Here is a 22,802-nt window from a genome sequence, read left to right on the forward strand (position 1 = left end):
TCACCCAACTCCATATCTTCACATATTGTACAATTAGACAATGTCATTTTGGCCATCTCATTGGCTTTTGCTTTTCACATCCCCAAGTTAAAAAGTTTCCATATATTCAATGGGCAAAAGGTTGCCATTGCCGTACCTAACTTTGCATACAAAACCAAAGAACGGAGAACATTTTTATACAGGAAATTTGTCTTTTTTTTATACCAAACATGGCATACAACTTTTCTCAAATTTACTTTCCCGGATAACCAAAAAAAATCCGCTTAACAAACGCCTCCTAAGGGAGCGTTTGGTAGAGGGGATATTTTTTTTTAGCAGATAAACATAATTAATGGGAATACAATAGGAAAGTAAGTTAGATGAAAAAGTTTAAAAAAAGATATTTGGTTCACAGAAATTTTACCAGGGAAATTCATTTAAATTTGCAAAGTCTATGTTTGGTTAAATGTAAAATAGTGATGAAAAAATTGGTTGAATTGACCAAAATATCTCATTATCAATATTTTTTAAACGAACCATTGCCTAAAAGTGAGAGTCCAAGTCAATAACTTGGTTTCCTTAAATACCACTTTCCCCTTATCCTAAAATACCACACCCAAAGTGATATTTGTGAACAGTTAGTTTCAGCAAAAAAAAAAATGCAAATCTAATTGCCTAGGCTTCCTATTCTGCTGATCTTTTTTTCTCAAAACGTTAACCAAATATGATCTTTTTCAATATCTAGTCACATTTTCCCATCAAACTCAAACCAAAACCTGTTCCCAACACACCTGAAATGTGCAATTGACATGTTCAACATCAATAATTGAGACCATTATGATGAGTCTGATAAAATTATGAGAGAATTAAGTAAAACATAAATTGTAGGTAAGCCTACTAATTTAAGAAGTTGCAAGAGTGTTCCTATAATCATCATACCTAAATAATTTTGGAAAATGATATTCTCCTGATGCAGAAAAAGAGAATAGTATTCTCGCATACAACAAAATAGAATAGGACATTGTAACAATCAATTAATGTTATTATCAATGTTATTAATTATCAATTAATTTCATCGTTAGATTGATTATGTTGATTTAACGATATATTTATTTCTATCTTTATATAATTGTGATCTCTCATATTTAATGCGAAAAATTATAACTATACAAATATGAAAATAAATATAAAGTATTAAATATAGGAAATTATAACCATATAAAGATGAAATAAACATAACCGTTGGATCAATATAATCGATCTAACGATAACATTGATTGGTAATAACACTAATTGATTATTACAATATCCTTCTCCCAACAAAATAGCATATATTGTTTGAATAGTATTTCCCAATAATTTTTACTCATTTATTGTTGCTTAGTTATTATTACATACAAACTTAGGGAAAGACTACTCTATGTTACATGTGATAAATTTCTCTCCTACACATCATTCGATAATTGTGCCACTTTTTTCTTTTCTTTTTTAGATAGTGGAGCCCACAAGTTTATCTCTATGACATGAAATAACTTATTTCCTTTAACATGAGATTAATAAAAACCACAAACTTATATCATTTTGTGAGCAAATTTAATAAGTTCTCAAAACAAAATGAAGTAAATTGAAAGACAAAAAATAAAAAGAAATTACCAAAAAAAAAATTAAAGCCATTTATGACATTGATCACTGAGCAAGGCTCTTCTTCTTCTTCTTCTGGTTCCTCTGGTGAGAGAGGAACAATGAGAGAGACAGACACAGAGTGAGAGAGACAAGACCAAACATGAACATGAACATGAACATGGACCTTAACCCCATCGAGCATCTTCCCCTTCGTCTCCACAGATCCGAGGTGGTCACACCCGCCCCAACATTTTCTGAATCCACCGTCGATTTTCTACCTGACTTTTGCGGCTACTCATGGATCGCTTATGGAGCTTCTTCCGTTCTCGTCATCACTCACTTCCCTTCTCCTCTCTCCACCAATCAAACCCGCATCGGTCCCATTTTCCGTCAAGTCTTCGAGCTCTCCGCCGATCGCTCCTCCCCCGTCGCCGCCGTCTCTTGGTCTCCCCACACCCCTTCTTCCGGTGACCTCGCCGCTGCTGCCGAAAATTGCATCTGGGTTTTCCACCATGATTCTGCAACGTCTAATGGTAACTCCTCAAGTTTGAAACTCTTTTTTTGAGTTTTTTGGTTTGATTTCTGAAATACTGGATATTATAACATGGTCTTAAAAATTCGGATTTTAATAGGTTTCCGGGTTGGGTTTATGTTCGTGGGTTCACTTCAATTATCCAAAGTTGTTAGAGAAATATAAAATTCATTGATGGTCTTCACTTATTCGCTTAAGTTGTTAGGTTGAATTGGTTATTTATCATGGTATCAGAGCTTAGGTGACCACGGGTTTATTAGTTTGATTCTCACCGCCCCCTACTTTCTAGTGGAATTAAGTCAGGACAAGATAGGATAAAAAAAATGGCTCCAAGCAATATCCATGTTTTAAGCCCAAAGAGTTTTTGTATGAGAGGGTGTGTTAGAAAAATATAAAAAACATTGATGGGTCTTCATTTACCAGCTTAAGTTGTTAGGTTGAATTGGTTGTTTATCAAAGGTGATACAAGTTTGGAAGATTTGACAGAAACTTCTATAACCTGAGCTCTGAGTGTGATGTTGGGATTTATATTTTATGCTTAGTCAGCAAAAAGGCCTCTCTTTTTTCACTTGAGATAATTATACAAGTTTGTGTGAGATGCTTATGATTATTTGATAATAAAACTTCTACTATCAATTTCCTGTTAATCCTTGTGACATAGCAAGCAAAGAGCTGTATATACATCTAGGTTCTGAACAGTTGGAATGTTAAACTTCTGCTGAGGGGGAAGGAGGGATGGCTCTTGAGTCACAATATTGAGCATGGGTTTGTTTTCATGTATACTAACTAGTATGTTTCACTCAGTTCTGAAAATTAAGGGAAGTTGGGTAAGGGGTTATAAAAATCAGAGAACATGCATATTCTCACAGCTAGACTGAAACTGGTACAAGAGCGTTTTTCAGAAAGTGAAGATTTCAGTGAATATTAAAAGGTCGCCTTTTGTATAAGTTTTAGTTCGAAGCTAACTCAACTACTCGTAATTTACATGCTTTTTAAAGTCTTTCATATTGTTTGGAATAAAAGCCTGTGTGACAGGCCCTCAATGTATTGTTTAGTCTGTCCACTTTAATAAGAGTTTACAACTGAAGGGGATAATGTCTATGTTGGAGGGGTTTAAATATGCAAAGATTTCGGCAAACTCTGATTTCTTATTGAGATTTTCTTGTCTGTTCTTTATATCTTTCTTTCTTGTTTCTAATATATTTATTCTTTTGAGAAAAACCGAAAACAGAAAAATTTATAATAGGATGAGACATCTCTTTGATTAGCTGTATATATTAAAAACACAATCTTGTCACTCATATTCAGGTTCTTTTTGTTGGAGCCAGAATGCAGTGCTTGTACAACATACAAAAGTGGGGACCATCAGATGGACAGGATCAGGGGATGGAATAATTTCTGGTGGAATGGAGGTAATTTTCTGGAAAAAGAGTAACAGGTGTTGGGAAATTGCTTGGAAGTTCAAAGCTGATCAACCCCAAACTCTTGTTTGTGCAACCTGGTCTATTGAGGGCCCTTCAGCAACTGCAGCACATCCTAATAAAGAACATATGGAAGGGCCCTTAATCAATGAGGTAAGCAAATGTGTGTTAGTATTTCAAAGCAATGGACTATCTGAATATTCAAAAGTCAAATTGCACCATCCTCTACCTGTCATAATGATTCAATGGAGACCATCAAGAGGAAAGCTATCAAACAGACATGGTAGGCATTCAGTAAGGCATGTATTACTGACATGCTGCTTAGATGGAACTGCAAGGTTATGGAGTGAGATTGATAATGGAAAGGCCAAGAGGGCTGGGAAGGACATCATTGATCAGAAGAACTTGGGGCGCTCTTTTTGTGTTGTTGCTGTTATTGAGATTAATCAGGCCTTAAATGGAACTCTCGGATCAGATATATTTGTAACATGGGGAACAGAAATTGAGGGAATATTTAGAATTGGTGAAGGAGCCAAACAAGTTTTTTCCAAAGAAGAATTTGGGCACGATGTTAGAAAATGCGATTGGTTAGTTGGTTTTGGTCCTGGAATGTTGCTTAGCTTTTGGGCTGTCCACTGTCTTGATGATGTCTCCCCACTGAGATTTCCCCGAGTTACGTTATGGATAAGACATGAAATCCAGGGTGACGACATAGGAAACGTTTATAAGTGTGACTCATCTGATTTCAAAAACGCATTACTTCTGCACAAAGTCATTATATTGAGAAACTGCTTGTCTGGCCCTCCGATCTTATGCTCTCCACTTCAGTTATTACATTGTAACTCCTTAGTTTGGTCATTTTTCCCTGTTCAAACAGTACATGATGCTGAGGAGAACTCCCTTGATAATAACACAGATAACATCTCCTCCCATTTGACTGGTGGAGTTTTAAACTTAGATGGTCACAGCGGGAAAATTTTAAAGGTTTCAATTCATCCTTATATATGCAAAGTTCAATTTGCTGCTTCTCTGGATTCTAATGGGCTGCTTCTTTTTTGGTCACTTTCGAACATTTCAAACTGCATTTTGGGATGTCCAACTTTAGTTCCTACTTGGGAACTATGCGGAAAGCTTGCAACTCAAGACTCATGCTCCATATATACAAGCTTGAGGTGGGCACCTTCAATACTTGATGACAAACTGGTTTTTTTTATGGGACATGCCAGGGGGATTGATTGCTTCATAGTCAATATTCGTCGAACTGAAGAAGAAAACATAGAATGTCACTATGTATGCACTATTCCTTTCAGTGGTCATGGTCCTTATGAGGATGGCCCATCTGATATCTTTGCAATTCCTTTGAACTCTACTTGTAATAAAACATTTCGTAATAGTAAACTTATGCTATTGGCAATTTGGATGGGGAGATTTCAGGCCCTGTCATGGGAAGTTAACTTGCACTCATTTGACATGTCAACAAGCTGTTGTGATTGCGATTTTGATGCCAAAAGCCTAGAGGACTGCGGTGTTTGGGCATTTGAAAGTACATTTGCTAGTAAAAGATATTGCGTTACTGTAAATCCATGTTCATCTGAGTTTCCAAGTTCCAATGATGTAGTTACTAGTTTTGCGGTGGCTGATCCAGGAACTTTGAGCCATAGACAACAAGAGTTTGGCTTTACAAATGATCTTTGTAGTAGTTATCCTACATATATCATGGCCACAGGTTGCTCTGATGGCAGCTTGAAACTTTGGAGAAGCAACCCAGGCAACCCATTGACCCTACACTTGCCATGGGAGCTTGTGGGTATGTTTGTTGCACATAACGGTCCCGTCAAGGGTATATGTTTCACTGATTGTGGTCAGAAGATTGCTACGTTCTGCAACATAAGCAATTCAAATGCTGTCAATACCATCCATATATGGGATGCTGTAAATTTGATCAGTGCAGGGACTTTTATTTTGGAAGATAAACTAACGCCTGAAAGTGATGTTATTACTCTAAATTGGTTAACTTTAGGGACTGGTGAATTATTGCTTGGAGTTTGTTTGCAAAATGAATTGCAAGTATATGCTCCGAGGCGTTATGATGGTCTGACTTTGTCAAACTCTGTAAATTTTTCAAAAATAAATATATGGGTTCGCATTGCATTTGCTCACACTTCCCTTCCAATTTATGATTTCTTATGGGCACCCAGAGCTGCTGCAGTGGTAATTCATGGAAATTACTTCAGTATATATAGTCATTGGTTGTTCCACAGGGATGAAAAGCAAATGAATAATTATCGTTCTTGTGATTCAAAGCCAAATGCCTATAATTGCAATGGTGAAATATATGAAGACATTCTTTCTGCAGTTTTTACTGATTGTGATATTGGTGCTTTCAAAGAACTGTCAATTGGAGACAGTCGTGCAGATTGTGATTCCATAGAGTCCATCAAAATTAATATGAAGGACAATAACCAATCCAGTAGCTTGTTTCTGGCCAAGGAGCAATTAAAATCTGAACTTCTTAGCAGCATTGGTTTATGGAGCATGCTAGAAGTAGCTGTAATAATTAGTGGATCTTTACCTACTTATCACCCTGATGTACTCCTTACTAATATAAGTTCAGGTAATGGTGGAGTAAATTGTTTTCTTTAAGGATGGCTGATGACTCAGCTAATTTACTCAAGCATTTAATGGGAATTATATCATATTGTTCATGTTTAATTATTATTATTATTTTTAATGTTTTCAGGCAACTGGAAACGTGCTTATATAGCTGTGAGGCATCTTGTTGAATGCCTGACTTCTGATTACGAATCTAAAAAGAGACACTTCTCCAAAAAGACGGGTCTTCCAAATATCATATTGTCATATTATATAGAAGGCCATATATCAAAAGGTTCCGAAGATAAGGGGTTCCCATGGAGTGGGGATGCTGCTTCAATCACATCAGTTTCACAGGCTCAAAGTAGCTTGATCCAGTTTCCGTATCATTCAGGTTCCAGTGCTGAAAATAAAAGCATTTCCACCTCAACCAGATCTGAGCTTAATGTCTTTATTGAATCTCTTGAGAATTTGCCTGATTTACCACTATTGATCAACATAGAGAAGACACAGATTCTTGCAATCATTGATCTGCTCAGTGAAGTTAGTAATCCACACTCATCTTCTGCATATCAAAGTCTTGATGAACCTGGTCGAAGGTATTCTTGAACCTGTTTAATATTTGTATTGTTTCCTGTTTCATCTTCCTTTGACTTTTTTCTTTTTTCACCCCCCTCTTTTTGATAAATGACAAGTAAAAGTTAATTGGAAGATAAATGAAGCATTACCAATCGAACTCACAGGTATACAAAAAGGACATCCTGCAATGGGCCAGGATGAAATACAATTTCATCAATAAAATTAACGATGGAAATTTGTGATTAGAGAACAAAATCCAAGACCAAGTATATGAAATCTTGAATTAAAGACTTTCCTTTGAATCTCTGCAATAAGATAAATGCCATGCTTATGGAATCATCTAATTTTTATTGTTGACAACAGAGCAATTTATCCTCTTCCATTTCAAGAACTACGTATTGTGTTAGTAATTTTACAATGGAGATTCAATAACCTGTAAATCATATTGTTGACATGTCAAATTCCATCGAATAAATGGATGTGGGACTGCAAAACTATGGAGTGCCACTGCAGGTAATAATTATGAAATATGAACTTAGATGATGATTTATATATTTAAAAAAACAGTTAGCAGTGGTGGTGGGGCCAGATTTGTATATGTTTGCTTTTTGGTACATGAAGTGATATGGTTTCTAAACTTTACTTTGTAGGTTTTGGGTTGCACTGAGGTTTCAGCAACTACTTTTTCACCGAAAGTTTGCTAGAGCTGCATCTTTGGAAGAGTTGCTTGTTAACTCAAGGTTGTTTGTATGGGCTTACCACTCCGATTGCCTAGAAAATTTATTTGGTTCTGTCATACCCAATGAACCGTCATGGCAAGAAATGCGTGCTTTGGGTATGGGCTTTTGGTATGCTAGTATACCTCAATTGCGTTCAAGGGTAATGCTTGGTCCTTTTCTATCTTCCATTCTTCTCTGTGTTGTATACAGGGTAACAAGCATGAAACAAAAACTATTTCTCATCAGCTCTGAAAAATAAGCATGTGGAAGGAAATTTTTATTTCTCCAATTATTGTATTGTCGTTTGTGTATGTGCTTGTCATCTGTGTATTATTCTCATCAGAACACAGAATATCTGGTTATTTATTACTCTTTTCCCCATTCAAACAGTTTTAATAGTTCCTTTATTTCTCTTAACTCTAGATGGAGAAATTGGCAAGAGCACAATATTTGAAGAACAAAAATCCGAAGGATTGTGCATTGTTGTATATCGCACTGAATAGAATTCAAGTTTTGGCTGGCCTTTTCAAAATCAGTAAGGATGAAAAGGACAAGCCTTTAGTTGGTTTTCTTTCACGCAATTTTCAGGTAAATTGTCTGACAACACATCTGCAAGAACAGTGTTATTTTAATACGTGCTTGTTCGTTGATGCCAATAAGGGACGACTAATTAGATTGATAGCGATATGTATATTTGAATAATTGTTTTTAATATGAAGTATGTTTACCTATCAAATTTCCTTTTCCTACATGCAATGCTTTTACTATGTTTATGTTATTAATTATTAAATCATTTAAGTAATCATAATAAGTTGATTACAGGATGAGAAAAATAAAGCTGCTGCTTTAAAAAATGCTTATGTCTTATTGGGAAAGCATCAGCTGGAATTAGCAATTGCTTTCTTTTTGCTTGGAGGTGATCATTCTTCTGCTATTAATATTTGTGCTAAGAACCTTGGGGATGAACAGCTTGCACTAGTTATTTGTCGTCTTGTGGAGGGCCATGGCGGACCATTGGAGCATCACCTTATTACGAAGTACATACTTCCTTCTGCGATTGATAAAGGAGACTACTGGCTTGCAAGCCTTCTGGAGGTGCCCAAATTACTTTTATTCATTTACATTCCGTTATATTCTGCTTGTAAGGCTTGTTTGGGACATGATCATATCCTAATTATAACTAAGTATCCTTGATTTGCAGTGGAAAATGAGTAATTATTATCAGTAGTTTTATAGAATGCTAGAACTTTATCAAATTCTTTCATAAGTAATATACAAAACCTCCAAGCATTCAAATGTGAAGAAGATAAATGTAAAGAACCAATTTACTCCAAAAGCTTAAGCTGGTGGGTGAAGCTACATTAATGGTTTTTATATATCTCTACCACGCCCCCTCACATGAGAGCTCATTGGGCTTGAAGGGTGACAATGCACAGGTCTACCTACTTGTGCTAAGAAAATTCCACAAGAGAAAATGGGGGGCGGTGAGGATCGAATCCGGGACACGAGACTCTGATGCTATATAAAGAACCAATTCAACCCAAAAGCTTAAGCTTTTGGGTGAAGGCCCATCAATGGTTTATATACTTCTTTAATACGCCCCCTCACAAGAGAGCCCATTGGGCTTGAAAGGTGGATGATGCATCAGGCTCTGCCTACCTATCCTAAGAAATTCCACAAAGAAAATGGGGGGCGGCAAGGATTGAACCCGGGACACGAGGCTTTGATACCTTGTAAAGAACCAATTTAACCCAAAAGCTTAGGGTTGAATTAGTTCTTTACATGGTATCAGAGCTTTGTCCACCCTTCAAGCCCAGTGGGCTCTCGCGTGAGGGGGCGTGATAGAGATATATTGTTAAGATATATAAAACCATTAATGTAGCTTCACCTAATTGCTTAAGCTTTTGGGTTGAATTGGTTCTTTTTGTTAGAATATTAGATATGATATGATTAGATATGATTGGATTCCGTCTTATCCGTAAATATTCTGACTGTATTCTGACTGTATTAGGATTAGGTTTGGGCCTTTCACTTAAGCCCATTAGGGTCTCTATATATTGTAACTCTCTGACACAGATCAATACACAACATATTATTCTTCTATTATTTTATATTCAAGTTGGTACCAGAGCTCTTTCGTTTTGGGAACCCTCGCTTCCGCTTAAAAACCTTGTTTTTTGCTTTAAAACCTAAGCCCATTGCTTAGGAGTCCTCTTTCTTGCCGTGCGTCCTTCCGACAAGCCTTCTAGGGCTGTAAACAGCCTCTGAGTGATTTTTCCAAACGCGACAGCACCTCCGACGGCCACCGGAACCACCGCCCGCCGTCAGAATCACTGTTCAGGCAACCAGAGACTTTTTCCAGCGACTTTTCCGACCAAACTTCACGCGATCAGGACCCTCTCTTCCTGGCGACCAGGTCTGTGGTGGTCCGGTCAGCAACGCATCTCCCACGCGCCGTCACGCACCACCTGTCTTCTATGCGCGTGGGCTTCACGCGCCACCTTCTGCCGGCGCGTGAGCACTATTCCGGCGGCTTTTTCCGGCCGATCTTGGACAGAGAAGCTCGCCTTCTCCTCCCCTTTCTGGATCTGTGATTGTTTCTCTGTGGGTCTGACCTTAGACGCGTGGTTCTTCTTGATTGGATATCGTTTGCCTTCGTTTACGGCTTTGATATTTTATCTTTAAATGGCAGCAGCATCTCCTGATCTCTCGGAGGTTAACTCTCCTTCTATTGTTGCAAATATAGCTCAGTCAGACAATGCATCATTTGGTTCAGGTTCGGACTATGCTGCACTCCAAACCCCTCTCAAGAAGGCTTCTCCTCAGTCTCAGCCTTATACTGGTAATCCTGTTGCTTGTGTTTCTCATTCTACATCACTTGGCACTTGGATATTTGACTCCGGTGCTACCGATCATCTCTGTGGTAACAAGGATCTCTTTACATCTCTTACTTATTCTGATCATTTACCGTCTTTTACCCTTGCGGATGGAACCAAAGCCTCAGTTCGTGGGATTGGACAAGCTCGTCCGACCTCTACCTTGGCCCTGACATCTGTCTATTACATTCCTGGCATCCCTTATAACTTAATTTCTATTAGTAAGTTGATCCACTCCCTCACTTGCACCATTACTTTCTCTAACCATTCTGTTTCTGTGCAGGATCCGGGTACGGGGAAAATGATTGGAGTGGGTCGTGAGTCACGGGGGCTTTATTATCTGGATGTGCCTCGTCCTTCAGTAGCATGCTCTCTCTCAGAATCTCCACAACTTATCCACAGTCGCCTTGGTCATCCAAGTCTTTCAAAGTTGCAGAAAATGGTTCCTCTTTTGTCCGGTCTTCAGTCTTTAGATTGTGTGTCATGTCAACAAGGGAAGCATACACGCTCCTCTTTTGCCAGTCGAGTCAATAAACGAGCTGATGCCCCTTTCTCTCTTGTTCATTCAGATATCTGGGGTTCAAGTCGTACCTTGTCTGTCTTAGGTTTTCGGTATTTCGTTACCTTTATTGATGATTTTTCCCGTTGCACTTGGACCTATTTAATGAAAAATCGTTCCGAGCTATTTTCCATTTATAAAAAGTTTTCTACTGAGATCCATACTCAATTTGGTGTTTCTATTCGTATTCTACGTAGTGATAATGCTAAGGGATATGTTTCTATTGATTTTTCTAATTTCTTGGCCACACAAGGTACTTTACATCAAACTACTTGTCCTCACACTCCACAACAAAATGGGGTGGCTGAACGTAAAAACAGACATCTCATTGAAACTGCCCGTACCCTTCTTATTCATATGCAGGTTCCCCTTCACTTCTGGGCAGATGCTGTACTCATCTCTTGTTTTCTCATCAATCGCATGCCTTCATCTGCGCTCCACAATGACATTCCTCATAATCTATTGCTTCCAGATGTTCCTCTTTATCCTCTAACTCCACATGTCTTTGGTTGTACTTGTTTTGTTCATGATCTCACTCCTGGTAAGGATAAGTTAACATCCAAGGCCTTTCAGTGTATCTTTCTTGGTTATTCTCGTCTTCAAAAGGGTTATCGTTGTTATTCTCCCGACCTTAAGCGTTACTTAGTTTCCGCTGATGTCACTTTTCTTGATCAACAACCCTTTAATTCTATCCCATCTCAGATGTCACAGGTTGATCATGTACTTCATGTCCCTTTTCTTGACTTGTCTTTGCCAGCTGCAGGTGCTTCTATTCGAGATGAGCAACCTATTACTTCTATACCTGAGGACCGTCCACTTCTCACCTATCAGCGTCGCAAAACTGTGCCTCCTGTCGACTCAACTCTTGCTGACTCATCGCCCACTGCTGTTGCTTCTTCCCCTCTGGATCCTTCATCAGAGACTCTTCCCATTGCTCAAAGAAAAGGTACACGTACTACTCGTAACCCTTATCCTCTTTATACCTTTTTGAGTTATGACCGTCTTTCTTCACCTCATTTCACCTTTGTTTCTAGTCTTTCTTCTATTTCTATTCCTAAGACCACAGGTGAAGCACTTTCCCATCCAGGGTGGCGCCAAGCAATGCTTGATGAGATGACTGCACTTCATTCCAATGGCACTTGGGACCTTGTTTCTGCTCCTCCAGAGAAGTCTATAGTTGGTTGTCGCTGGGTTCTTACTGTGAAAGTTGGACCTGATGGCCATATTGATCGTCTTAAGGCACGTTTAGTTGCCAAGGGTTTTACTCAAATCTTTGGCCTTGATTATAGCGATACATTTTCTCCGGTCGCTAAGATGGCGTCAGTCCGCCTCTTTCTTGCCCTTGCTGCTGTTCGTCACTGGCCACTCCTTCAACTTGACATCAAAAATGCCTTTCTTCATGGTGATTTACAAGAAGTTTACATGGAGCAACCACCTGGTTTTGTTGCTCAGGGGGAGTCTGGAAAGGTGTGTCGTCTTCGGAAATCCTTATATGGTCTCAAGCAGTCTCCTCGAGCATGGTTCAGTCGCTTCAGTTCTGCTGTTCAGGCGTTTGGCTTAATCCGCAGTAAAGTTGACCATTCTGTGTTTTATAGGATTACATCTCCTTTTAAGTGTATCTATTTGTTAGTCTATGTTGACGACATTATTCTCACCGGAAGTGATCAAGACGGAATTCGTCAGTTAAAACAACATTTGTTTAGTACATTTCAAACAAAGGACCTTGGGAAGCTGCGTTACTTCTTGGGAATTGAGGTGGCGCAATCCAGACAGGGCATTTCTATCTGTCAAAGGAAATATGCCCTGGATATCCTAGAAGAAACTGGTATGTTGGGGAGTAAACCAGTTGATAGACCTATGGATCCTAATGTCAAGTTATTGCCCGGACAGGGGGAGCCGTTATCTGATCCTGGACGTTATCGGAGGCTAATTGGGAAGCTCAACTATCTTACTGTGACTAGGCCAGATATTTCTTTCGCTGTTAGTACGGCTAGTCAGTTTCTTGATTCCCCTTGTGATTCACATTGGGATGCTGCTGTGAGGATCCTCCGATACATCAAAGGAGCACCAGGAAAAGGTTTGTTGTATTCAGATCAGGGAAATACAGAAATTTGTGGTTATTCAGATGCTGATTGGGCAGGATCACCCTCGGACAGGCGCTCTACTTCTGGCTATTGTGTCTTCTTTGGAAGAAACTTAATTTCGTGGAAGAGCAAGAAACAACCTGTTGTTGCTCGATCTAGTGCAGAAGCTGAGTATCGTGCAATGGCAAATGTTACCTGTGAGTTAGTCTGGTTAAAGCAGTTGATTCAGGAGCTTCATCTTTGTGAACAGAAACAACCCATGACACTCATCTGTGATAATCAAGCTGCGCTACATATATCCTCTAATCCTGTCTTTCATGAGAGGACCAAACATATAGAGATTGATTGTCACTTCATTCGAGAAAAGATTCAGTCAGGAGAAATCAAGACTGCTTTCGTCAACTCCTCTGATCAACTAGCGGATGTTTTCACTAAAGCTCTTAGAGGTCCTCGGGTTGAATACATTTGTAACAAGCTTGGTGCTCATAATATATATGCACCAGCTTGAGGGGGAGTGTTAGAATATTAGATATGATATGATTAGATATGATTGGATTCCGTCTTATCCGTAAATATTCTGACTGTATTCTGACTGTATTAGGATTAGGTTTGGGCCTTTCACTTAAGCCCATTAGGGTCTCTATATATTGTAACTCTCTGACACAGATCAATACACAACATATTATTCTTCTACTATTTTATATTCAAGTCTTTTCATAGTATCAGAGCCTTGTGTCCCGGGTTCGATCCTCGCCGCCCCCCACTTTCTTTCAAGTGGAATTTCTTTGTTGGCACAGGTAGGTGGGCCTGTGCATTGTCCACTCTTCAAGCCCAGTGGGCTCTCGTGTGCGGGGGTGTGTTAAGATATATAAAACCATTAATGTAGCCTCACCTAATAGCTTAAGCTTTTGGGTTGAATTGGTTCTTTACTTATATCAAAACCATTAATGTAGTCTCACCCACAAGATTAAGCTTTTGGGTTGAATTGGTTCTTTACAATAAAGTTATTGCATACTTGCATGTATAAAGCATTCAATTCCTGATGATGAGAAGCAGAAGATTTTATGAACCTGCTTGTGGCAGCATATGTCTAGATTCATGACATATTATTTAAATTTGATTCTTGCTGGATAATATGCTTATAGGGAGGCTGCTCTCATGAATATGCATTCTGGTAGCAGTAGTTTAGATTGTTCTGATTTGGCTTGTGTGATTTACTTATTCATGTAATGGCTTGTTTCGTACATGATCCTAACTGTAACTAGCTCTCCTTGATTTGCAGTGGGAAATGGGTAATTACTATCAATCTTTTGATAGAATGCTAGAATTTTCAGTGGATCCTGTGGCTCGGCAGTCCACCTTCATGTCCAATTGCAGTCCTTTTCTGGACCCGACTGTTGGTTTTTATTGCCAAATGCTAGCAACAAAAAATAGCATGCGGAATGCTGTAGGGGAGCAAAATTCTGCTATCCTTTTAAGGTGGGCAACTTTGATGACAGTTACTTCCTTAAAAAGATGCGGTAATCCTGTAAGTTTATTTTACATATTGCACAGTTATTTGAGTTTAATTGTACTTAGAAAATGATTATGCTTGAAATACAAGCATATCTAACCAATTCAATTTAATATGTTAAAATTCAACCTTTTGTTGAATGTGTCCTCAGCTCTGTTTATCTAGGGCTGGCTGATATGAAAACTTTGAACTTGCCCACTTTTGTCTTTGTGTGAGGAATACTTATTGAACCTTCCATAGCTTTATATTTAGGTGTGGTAAATGCTTTTGTCCTATTGAAAGTGGAAAAGTTAGTGTCTGTTAATGTCTTATTACCTATGTTTATAAAATGATCCTTTCTAGAAGAAATTCTTGTCTACCTTTTTGCAGTATGTTTCTTATGCATTTCTCATGTAAAAGAGTCCACCTATTGCTCCTGTTAATCTAAGAAGGTTCTGTGATGAAGATGATTTATCTGCTATACCCCTCCAACTACCCAGACAAATGCTTAATAAAAACCTTTGAGAATTTTTAAGCAACTCTATAATCCTAATTTTTTGAACTGGTTTTGCAATACATCAAATTAAATTTTCTTTGTGGAAGCTTTAGATTGGTTGCTACTGCTTTGTGTATGCCTGAAGTATTGTATGCACACAGAGATATGGCACACATGTTGGTACAATGCCAATATGTGACATTATATCGATGTGTGTACTCTACCTATGCTTCTCGTTAGTAATTATTTGTAATGTTTTCTTTTTTCAAGCTTGAGGCATTGGAGCATTTCTCATCTTCACCGAGCATGCTTGGGACTGCAGATCAAGGGAGTGAATTAGGTGACAGACATGATGTGCTGTCCACCGCTTTAAAGCCTTCGCCAAGAAAATCCTCTAACTGGTTATCTGCTGATGTGTCTGTGCATTTGGAATTCCAAATTAAATTGAATTTGGCACTTCACTACTTATCGAAATTGATAAGAGAGCATCCAAGTTGGCCTGACACTTTTGCTGAATCTAATGAGGAAGCTTCTTATTTTGATGAGTACATGATGCAATATGAGGAATCAGTTGAGAGTTTTAAACAAAAGTTATACACAGGGCTTTCTCTATTTGAACAGAGATTTTCATTGGCTCCGCCCTGTCTAATCAGTATGGTATGCTTTTCTATTCCTTTCCCCCCCTTTTGTGTGTGTTTGTGTGACCATTGTCAGCAATATACTTCAGTGATCGCTCTTATTCTAATTTCCCCTTTCTGCAGATTTTGCTCTTACTCTGCCGTCATGGATTATTGTACATTGGATGTGATATGACACATGGATGTACTCCTGGAGAGATATCTCTAAAGAGTGATATATTTGATGCTTCCAATTTATGTCACTCTCAGTTTAAACCCCTCTTCCAGACTGCAGAAGAAATCTCCTTTTTGTATTCAAGATTTTTTACTGCCTGCAGCATGGAACATTCTCCACAAAGTTCAACTTTTCTTGAGAAAGGTGCATCTACTGAGAGTAGATCTAAGTTTTTGGATGCTACACAGGGTCATTTTGAAGGTCTTCTGATTTCATTGCGGTATTTAAGAGCCATTTTGAGGATCCAGTTGAGTTCTGTTAGCAAAGATGTTATCAAAGAACATGTTGATATCCTTGATTTATTTGAGTACTATTTACATTTTTCATTAGCTTGGCTTCAAAGAAACTCAGAAGCTCTTTTATATATGGTGGAACCTTTCTTGATTGCTCATGCTAATGGTTGTAATCCTTATGAGGTTGATATGGTGAATCTGAAGAAGCTTATCCCAAAAATTGCAGAGTTGTTGGCTCAAAAATCTTTGGTAACTAACATCCAAAACCTCCAAGTATCCAAATGTGCAGAAGATAAACAAGTTGCAGATATAAAGCATTCAATTCCTGATGATGAAAGATGGAAGATTCTAGGGACCTGCTTGTGGCAACATATGTCTAGATTCATGATATCTAATTTGAATTCGGTTCTTGCTAAACTTGAAGATGGTGATTTGTCCAGTTCTTTCAATAGAAAATATGCTTATAGGGAGTCTACTCTTCTATGTATGGATTCTGATAACGTCAGCTTGCCAGAGCAGATTCGATTAGTCTTGTTTAGCTTATGTGATTTACTGATGACAACAGTTACTCACATTTCTTCTTATCATGTTAAACAACTTGCGGAATTTCTGTGGCAGAAATTGGAGAATGATTTGAATGTAATGACTCTTGAATGGTTAAAACAACCAAGTCAATCAGAATCCAATCAGAACAAAAACCTAGAAGTTTTGGAACTGGTGAACAGGAAAGATAACTATTCAGTTCATCAGTTATTATGGGATCGCTGTGCTGATCTAAAATTGATATCTGACTGCTTTGCACAGGAAAAACTCAATTGGTCAGATGATTTGGATCATATACCTACTAAAGGATGGAATGATCTGTATATAATTATGACAGGACTGCATAAAACTGATGGTACCCATGATAATAAAAGTAAACTTAGCCCTAGAACTTCTAATCTTGAAGTTGGATCTCCTGTTCAAGGAATGTTTCTAAATGGCCATGCTTCTACAAGATCCAACCAGAAAGATATAACGAGTACACATGTTGCAGTTTTCCATAGTCCCAGAGAGATGTACAAGAGAAATGGAGAACTTTTGGAGGTGATTTTACCTTCTATTTAATCATTTTCACATGGCCACATATATGTATATATAAGAATGACATTGATGCTATGATTGAGCAGGCACTGTGCATAAACTCTACAAATCAACAGGAAGCTGCAGTTGCTACCAACCGGAAGGTTTGTCCTCGTAATTTTCTGTTATTTGAAGCTTGGGATGCATGGATGTCGAAATGTTTTTTTTTAACACCAATGGCGGCATGCCTGTATCTTTTATGCAGAAAAGATTGTACAATTCATTTTCACCTGGGGGCATTTGGTATGGTTTTGGTGTTCAGTCTTTTGTTGTGGGTGTTCATTGAATGTGGAGCCAAGAATTGAATTCTGTAGTGGAAGAGAAAAACAATGAATTCTTGATCCTGAATTTTTTATAAATAAATATAGTTCAAATTAAAGTATAAAAATTAATTATGTATAACACTATTTTTAAGTATGTGAAAAACTAACATGATGTCAAAAATAAATTAACATGTAAGAACATACATTTATCACTATTTATCAATGAGGAGATTAAAAGTAAGCAATAAAGTTCATATATACTAACGTGCATAAAGGAAATGCAGAACATTTATCTATCTATCTATCTTCAAAAGTTTGTTTCATGCCTTATCCTCATTTATTAACTTTTCTAGGTTTGACACTTATTTTTGTGAAAATGGTAATCTTATTCCCTGTCATGAATCATTTCTTTATAAAAATAGGTGTGGTGTTAAAGTTGTTGTATCATATATACCCTTTTCTTCTGTATATAATTGGGAGTATATCAGGCTGGCCTGTAATCATAAGCACAGCCATAGCATACGTTTAGGTTAATTGCAGATATGCTAACTTGGGTGAAACACAGCTATTATAGTAATTTGGAACTAACATTGCTGTCTGAAAAGGGTGAAAGGACCAAAAAAGGACATAGAATCCACGTTACGCATATACCAAAAATGATACTCAAGACACCATGATGCAATTGTTGTCTCTGAACCCTTTGAGCTCTGTGATTCGTAAGCATTTACAATGTGTAGCATATGGCTGTGATATACATAAGCATGGACAGAGGATATGGAGAAGCTAATGTTTGAAATATTTGCAACACATGTTTACTCAATTTCCCTTGTGTCAAGTGGTGGCCCATCCACCGATTTATTATGCAAATAAAAATATGGATATTGTTATTTTATGGAGATGGTAGTGATTATTACATATGTTTATTGTCATTTTAGTTTGAAATTGTAATTATTTTACAATTATTCTTAGTCCTCCTGTTAGATGGCTTTAATTTAAATTTTATTGCATTCAAACTGACACTTTAGAAACCTCGTCATCCAACATCTGAATATACAGAAAGTATATAAATGTCTTTGTTTCCTTTTTTATAATTCAGGGCATAGTATTCTTTGATCTGGAAGATGGAAGTCCTTTTAGTGGTAAATCAGACCTTTTGTGGGCCAAGGCTGATTGGCCACAAAATGGGTGGGCAGGTTCTGAATCCACTCCTGCTCCGACGTGCGTTTCTCCCGGTGTTGGCCTTGGGAGCAAGAAAGGGGCACACCTTGGGCTGGGTGGAGCAACTGTTGGTGTGGGTTCTTCGGCTTGGCCCAGCAGAGACTTGACAGGTGGTGGAGCATTAGGAATTTTAGGTTATGCTGGTACTGATGCCTCTGAATTAGGTTGGGAAATTCAACAAGACTTTGAAGATTTTGTTGATCCACCTGCCACTTTGGAGAATGTAACTACTAGGGCTTTGTCTAGTCATCCAATGAGGCCTTTCTTCTTGGTTGGTTCAGGCAATACACACATTTACTTGTGGGAGGTAAGAAAATCTTAAGTTGCTATGCATGCATGATAGATTTGACTGTATGTGCTTCTATTTGTATAAACAAGTCTAGAGACAGCTTTTTCTTCTTATGTTATGGTATCTTCTATTTATTTATTTGTTGGTGGCAAACTTGTCTTATGGTTTCTTAAGTTCGCATGTTTACTGTTCAGGCTTCATGCACAATTGCACATACAGTTTTTTTGTCATTAGGGAGATGTTTGTCACATACAGGCTTCATTTTTACTCTAGTACAGTTAATTAAATTCATGTGTTGTCAGTATTTCAAGCTTATGGCTAATGAGGAGCATTATAAATACAGTTCAATAAAGACAAAGCTACTGCTACATATGGAGTGCTGCCTGCTGCCAATGTCCCTCCACCTTATGCTCTTGCATCAGTTTCATCTGTACAGTTTGACCACTTTGGACACCGGTTTGCCAGTGCTGCATTAGATGGAACTGTCTGCACGTGGCAGCTGGAGGTAGGAGGAAGGAGCAATGTTCGTCCAACAGAATCATCCCTCTGCTTTAATGGTCATGCATCGTATGTACTTCATTCTTCTGAACTTTCAGTTACGATTTTACTCGTCATTGACTTTAAGCTGTGTTTGGGAGTAAATTGTTGATTACGAATTTGCATCAAGCAAATTATTATAACCTTTTAAAGAGAGTTATTTTTGACTCTCTGCTCTGGTCTGCTCCATGAACAGAAATTGTCTTTCTATGTTTACTTTCCCTATGGGGTGGCTTTTTCTCAAATTTGTTATCCTGCTTGGTGGTTCTAGTAATGGTGACCATCTGGAAATGAAGGACAAGGATAGATTCAGGACAGCTTGTCATTAGAACTGTGCTTAAAAATAAAACATCATCCTTAGTCAGGACTGATTTATCTTAAGATAGAGTTCAACAAGTTCGACTTATGCTTTGTTGGTATTTTTAATTGTTATTTTTGTCCTTAATAAAGATGTTATTTCCCAATTTTCTCTTACATAATTGCAAATCTATTCTACATTTTATTTCAGGGATGTCACATACTTTTCTTCAAGTGGATCAATAATAGCTGTGGCTGGATATAGCTCTAATGGTGTTAATGTGGTCATATGGGATACTTTAGCTCCGCCTACAACTTCTCGAGCTTCCATTTTATGTCATGAAGGTCTTTTCCCAAGTTAAATGTATTAATGAACATTTATACATATCATGAACCAACTATCTTAAAAGGCTTGAACTGTTAGGTTAAGATATATCAACATCAATAATACCTTTATTCCAAACTAGTTGGACTTAAAGTATGGATAATGTACTGGCCTATCTACCTTGTGCAAAATTTCAACCTTTTTATTTAGAAGAATAGGGACGGGAAGAATCAACCTCCTGATCACTGGGTCATACAAACCCTGTTGTCATGGTGTGAAATAACCCATAAAGCTTAAAAATGGTAAAAGCACATGAATAGTTTTATATTTACCACAACTTTGCTAGAGCCCTTTGGGTTTGAAGTGTACCCTACCTTGTGTTGAAATTTAATTTTTATTTAGTAGAATGAGGGTAACAAGTATAGAACTCTAAACCACTTGTTTATAGAAACTCTAATATTGTGTTATGGACTAACTATTCCAAAAGCTTAAGCTATTAGCTAAAGGCATACAAATGGTTATATATCTAACTACGTAATATAATCAAATCATTGAATTTCATGGATCCATATAAACCTGGTTAAAATTGGGGTGGATTTACAACTTATTACATGATTAAATTTTTTTAAAAATAAATAAATAAATAAATTTTCTTCGGACTAGGTAGGGTCGGGGGTTTGAATCTTGTCAATGAAATATGTAATTTTAGTGCTGAAATGTTTCTTTAGCAAAGGTCTGGATGTCCGTAGCTTAGATTGAACATGCATATTGACTTTTTGTTTTTTGTATTTTTCTGTGAAAAGTGAATTACATTCTAAGGTTTATCCCTTGCTTTTGTCTCTAAACAAAGGTTTACGTCTTTTTATGTTACCAACCTTAGCTCTTGTCTTGTGAAGGTGGAGCTCGTTCTCTTTCTGTATTTGATAATCATGTAGGAAGTGGTTCTGTTTCCCCCCTTATTGTGACTGGTGGTAAAGGCGGTGATGTTGGACTTCATGACTTCCGTTTTATAGCTACTGGAAAGGCTAAGCGGCACAGGCGTAATGATAACGTTGTGCAAAGCTCTATCACATCTTTGACTTATGACAAGGACCAGAATGTAGATGGAATGCTTTGGTATATTCCAAAGGCTCACTCAGGTAAAGAAAGTTTTTTGACCCTGGTAGTTATGATTTATATTCTATTCTTTATCTAATGATTTCTGCTTAAATTTTATGATCATAGGGAGTGTCACAAAAGTAGTTACCATCCCAAATACCAGCTTGTTTTTGACTGGAAGCACAGATGGAGGTGTCAAACTCTGGGATGCCCAAAGCACAAAGTTAATACATCACTGGTCAAAGATACATGAAAAGCACACCTTTCTGCAGCCAAGCTCTCGGGGATTCGGTGGTGTTGTTCGGGTAATTTTTTCACACTCGCAAATTAAAATCTCATATTTTTTAGTAGAATACTGAATAGATCAATTTTAGCCTTAACAGACATTCCCCACCATGACCAGAGCCTGGTGGCTATGAGAATCATAGTTGCTTTAGAGTTAGCGCCCTAGCCCCTAGGGTATTCTATTAACTATTAAGTCAAACTCAAATGAATGAATGATATTTTCTTAACAAAAATAGTTTCTAGCTAAATGAATTGTGCAAAGGTGTTTTTCTAAACAAATAGATGGTTCATCAGACATAGTTCACACACTAATATGCAAGCTTAAATTGTTACAGGCTGCTGTTACAGACATACAAGTTGTTTCCAATGGTTTTTTCACATGCGGTGGGGATGGAACTGTAAAGCTGGTAAGGCTGAACAGTCACCTGCATGGCTGAGGTAAGGTGTTGAACTCTACTATGCGGCAAATGATTCATGAAAGGTGTCATCAATGAGTGGTCATTATCATTTTCTGGATTACTAACTCCAACAATTTGCATAAGAAATGTGCACATGGCTAGCCAGTAGCCACCATCTATTATGAAAAGGATACTTCATTGGTATGTTCAGAAATCCAAAGGGTCTGCTTAACTTCATCTGGGACACGAAATAGTCCTTAAACTTGGGGCAAGCAATCCATCCAGGAACATGAACATCTCATGCTAGTGAACCAAATTGCTTCTTTGAACACAATGCATGGGGTTCATTTTGATTCCAGTCATTCTTTCTGCATAGAAATAAACTTAGTCAGTGGCCGGCATAGAATTCTCTAAGTTATTAATACATCGAGCCTGGCAAAATATCTGAGAAAAATAAGTTTTGTTTTTGGTGTATATTACTCGTGTCTATTAGGTCCCCTAATTAGCTTTGTTTTGTGTATATATTGAGGAGTGGAACTAGAAGAAAATTATAATATGATTCATTACTTTTGGTTGGCAAATGTTTTTTCTTTTTTGAAGTACAACAATAATCAAAGACGAGAAACATACTAACCTGACAGGAGTGTGTATGATAATCATTCATGTTTTGCTCTATTTTTAAAAAAGATGAATGGTGTCACATGCTTACAAATCAGAGTCGTTGATCTTTTTTGACCTAACGGCTATAAGATGAGGTGTCAAATTTCAAATTTGACACCGGTGTCAAAGGATCACACACACACACACACACACACTGGTGTAAGAATAATAAATCGTGCACTAAATCTTAACCGTTGATTTTCGTGCATCTAACGGTTGAGATTTATTCTCACACACACACACACACACACACACACACACACACACTGGTGT

At 37.7% G+C, this 22,802-nt stretch overlaps 1 protein-coding gene across 1 annotated transcript; it reads left to right on the top strand.

Moving 5' to 3' along the window:
- Positions 1-1,710: 1,710 nt before the first annotated feature.
- LOC133313063 (uncharacterized) lies at positions 1,711-22,442 on the top strand. Its single transcript, XM_061514371.1, has 17 exons — positions 1,711-2,135; positions 3,443-5,881; positions 6,101-6,169; positions 6,296-6,746; positions 7,377-7,605; positions 7,869-8,033; positions 8,268-8,540; positions 14,247-14,492; positions 15,223-15,609; positions 15,714-17,123; positions 17,207-17,263; positions 18,519-18,947; positions 19,273-19,496; positions 19,975-20,108; positions 20,985-21,227; positions 21,313-21,491; positions 21,807-22,442. Exons 1-17 carry the CDS (start codon positions 1,763-1,765, stop codon positions 21,906-21,908), a joined length of 7,410 nt encoding a protein of 2,469 aa, XP_061370355.1. The 5' UTR covers positions 1,711-1,762; the 3' UTR covers positions 21,909-22,442.
- Positions 22,443-22,802: the final 360 nt, after the last annotated feature.

This window comes from Gastrolobium bilobum, unplaced genomic scaffold (genome assembly GCF_033153095.1).
Source record: "Gastrolobium bilobum isolate Gb01-03AN ecotype WA unplaced genomic scaffold, APGP_CSIRO_Gbil_v1 utg5634, whole genome shotgun sequence".
Taxonomy (NCBI): domain Eukaryota; kingdom Viridiplantae; phylum Streptophyta; class Magnoliopsida; order Fabales; family Fabaceae; genus Gastrolobium; species Gastrolobium bilobum.

Coding starts and splice junctions, on each gene's coding strand:
- LOC133313063 (XM_061514371.1), top strand. CDS start 1,763: ATGAACATGAACATGAACATGGACCTTAACCCCATCGAGCATCTTCCC. Junction 8,034..8,267: donor TTCTTTCACGCAATTTTCAG/GTAAATTGTCTG, acceptor AGTTGATTACAG/GATGAGAAAAATAAAGCTGC. Junction 8,541..14,246: donor GGCTTGCAAGCCTTCTGGAG/GTGCCCAAATTA, acceptor CTTGATTTGCAG/TGGGAAATGGGTAATTACTA.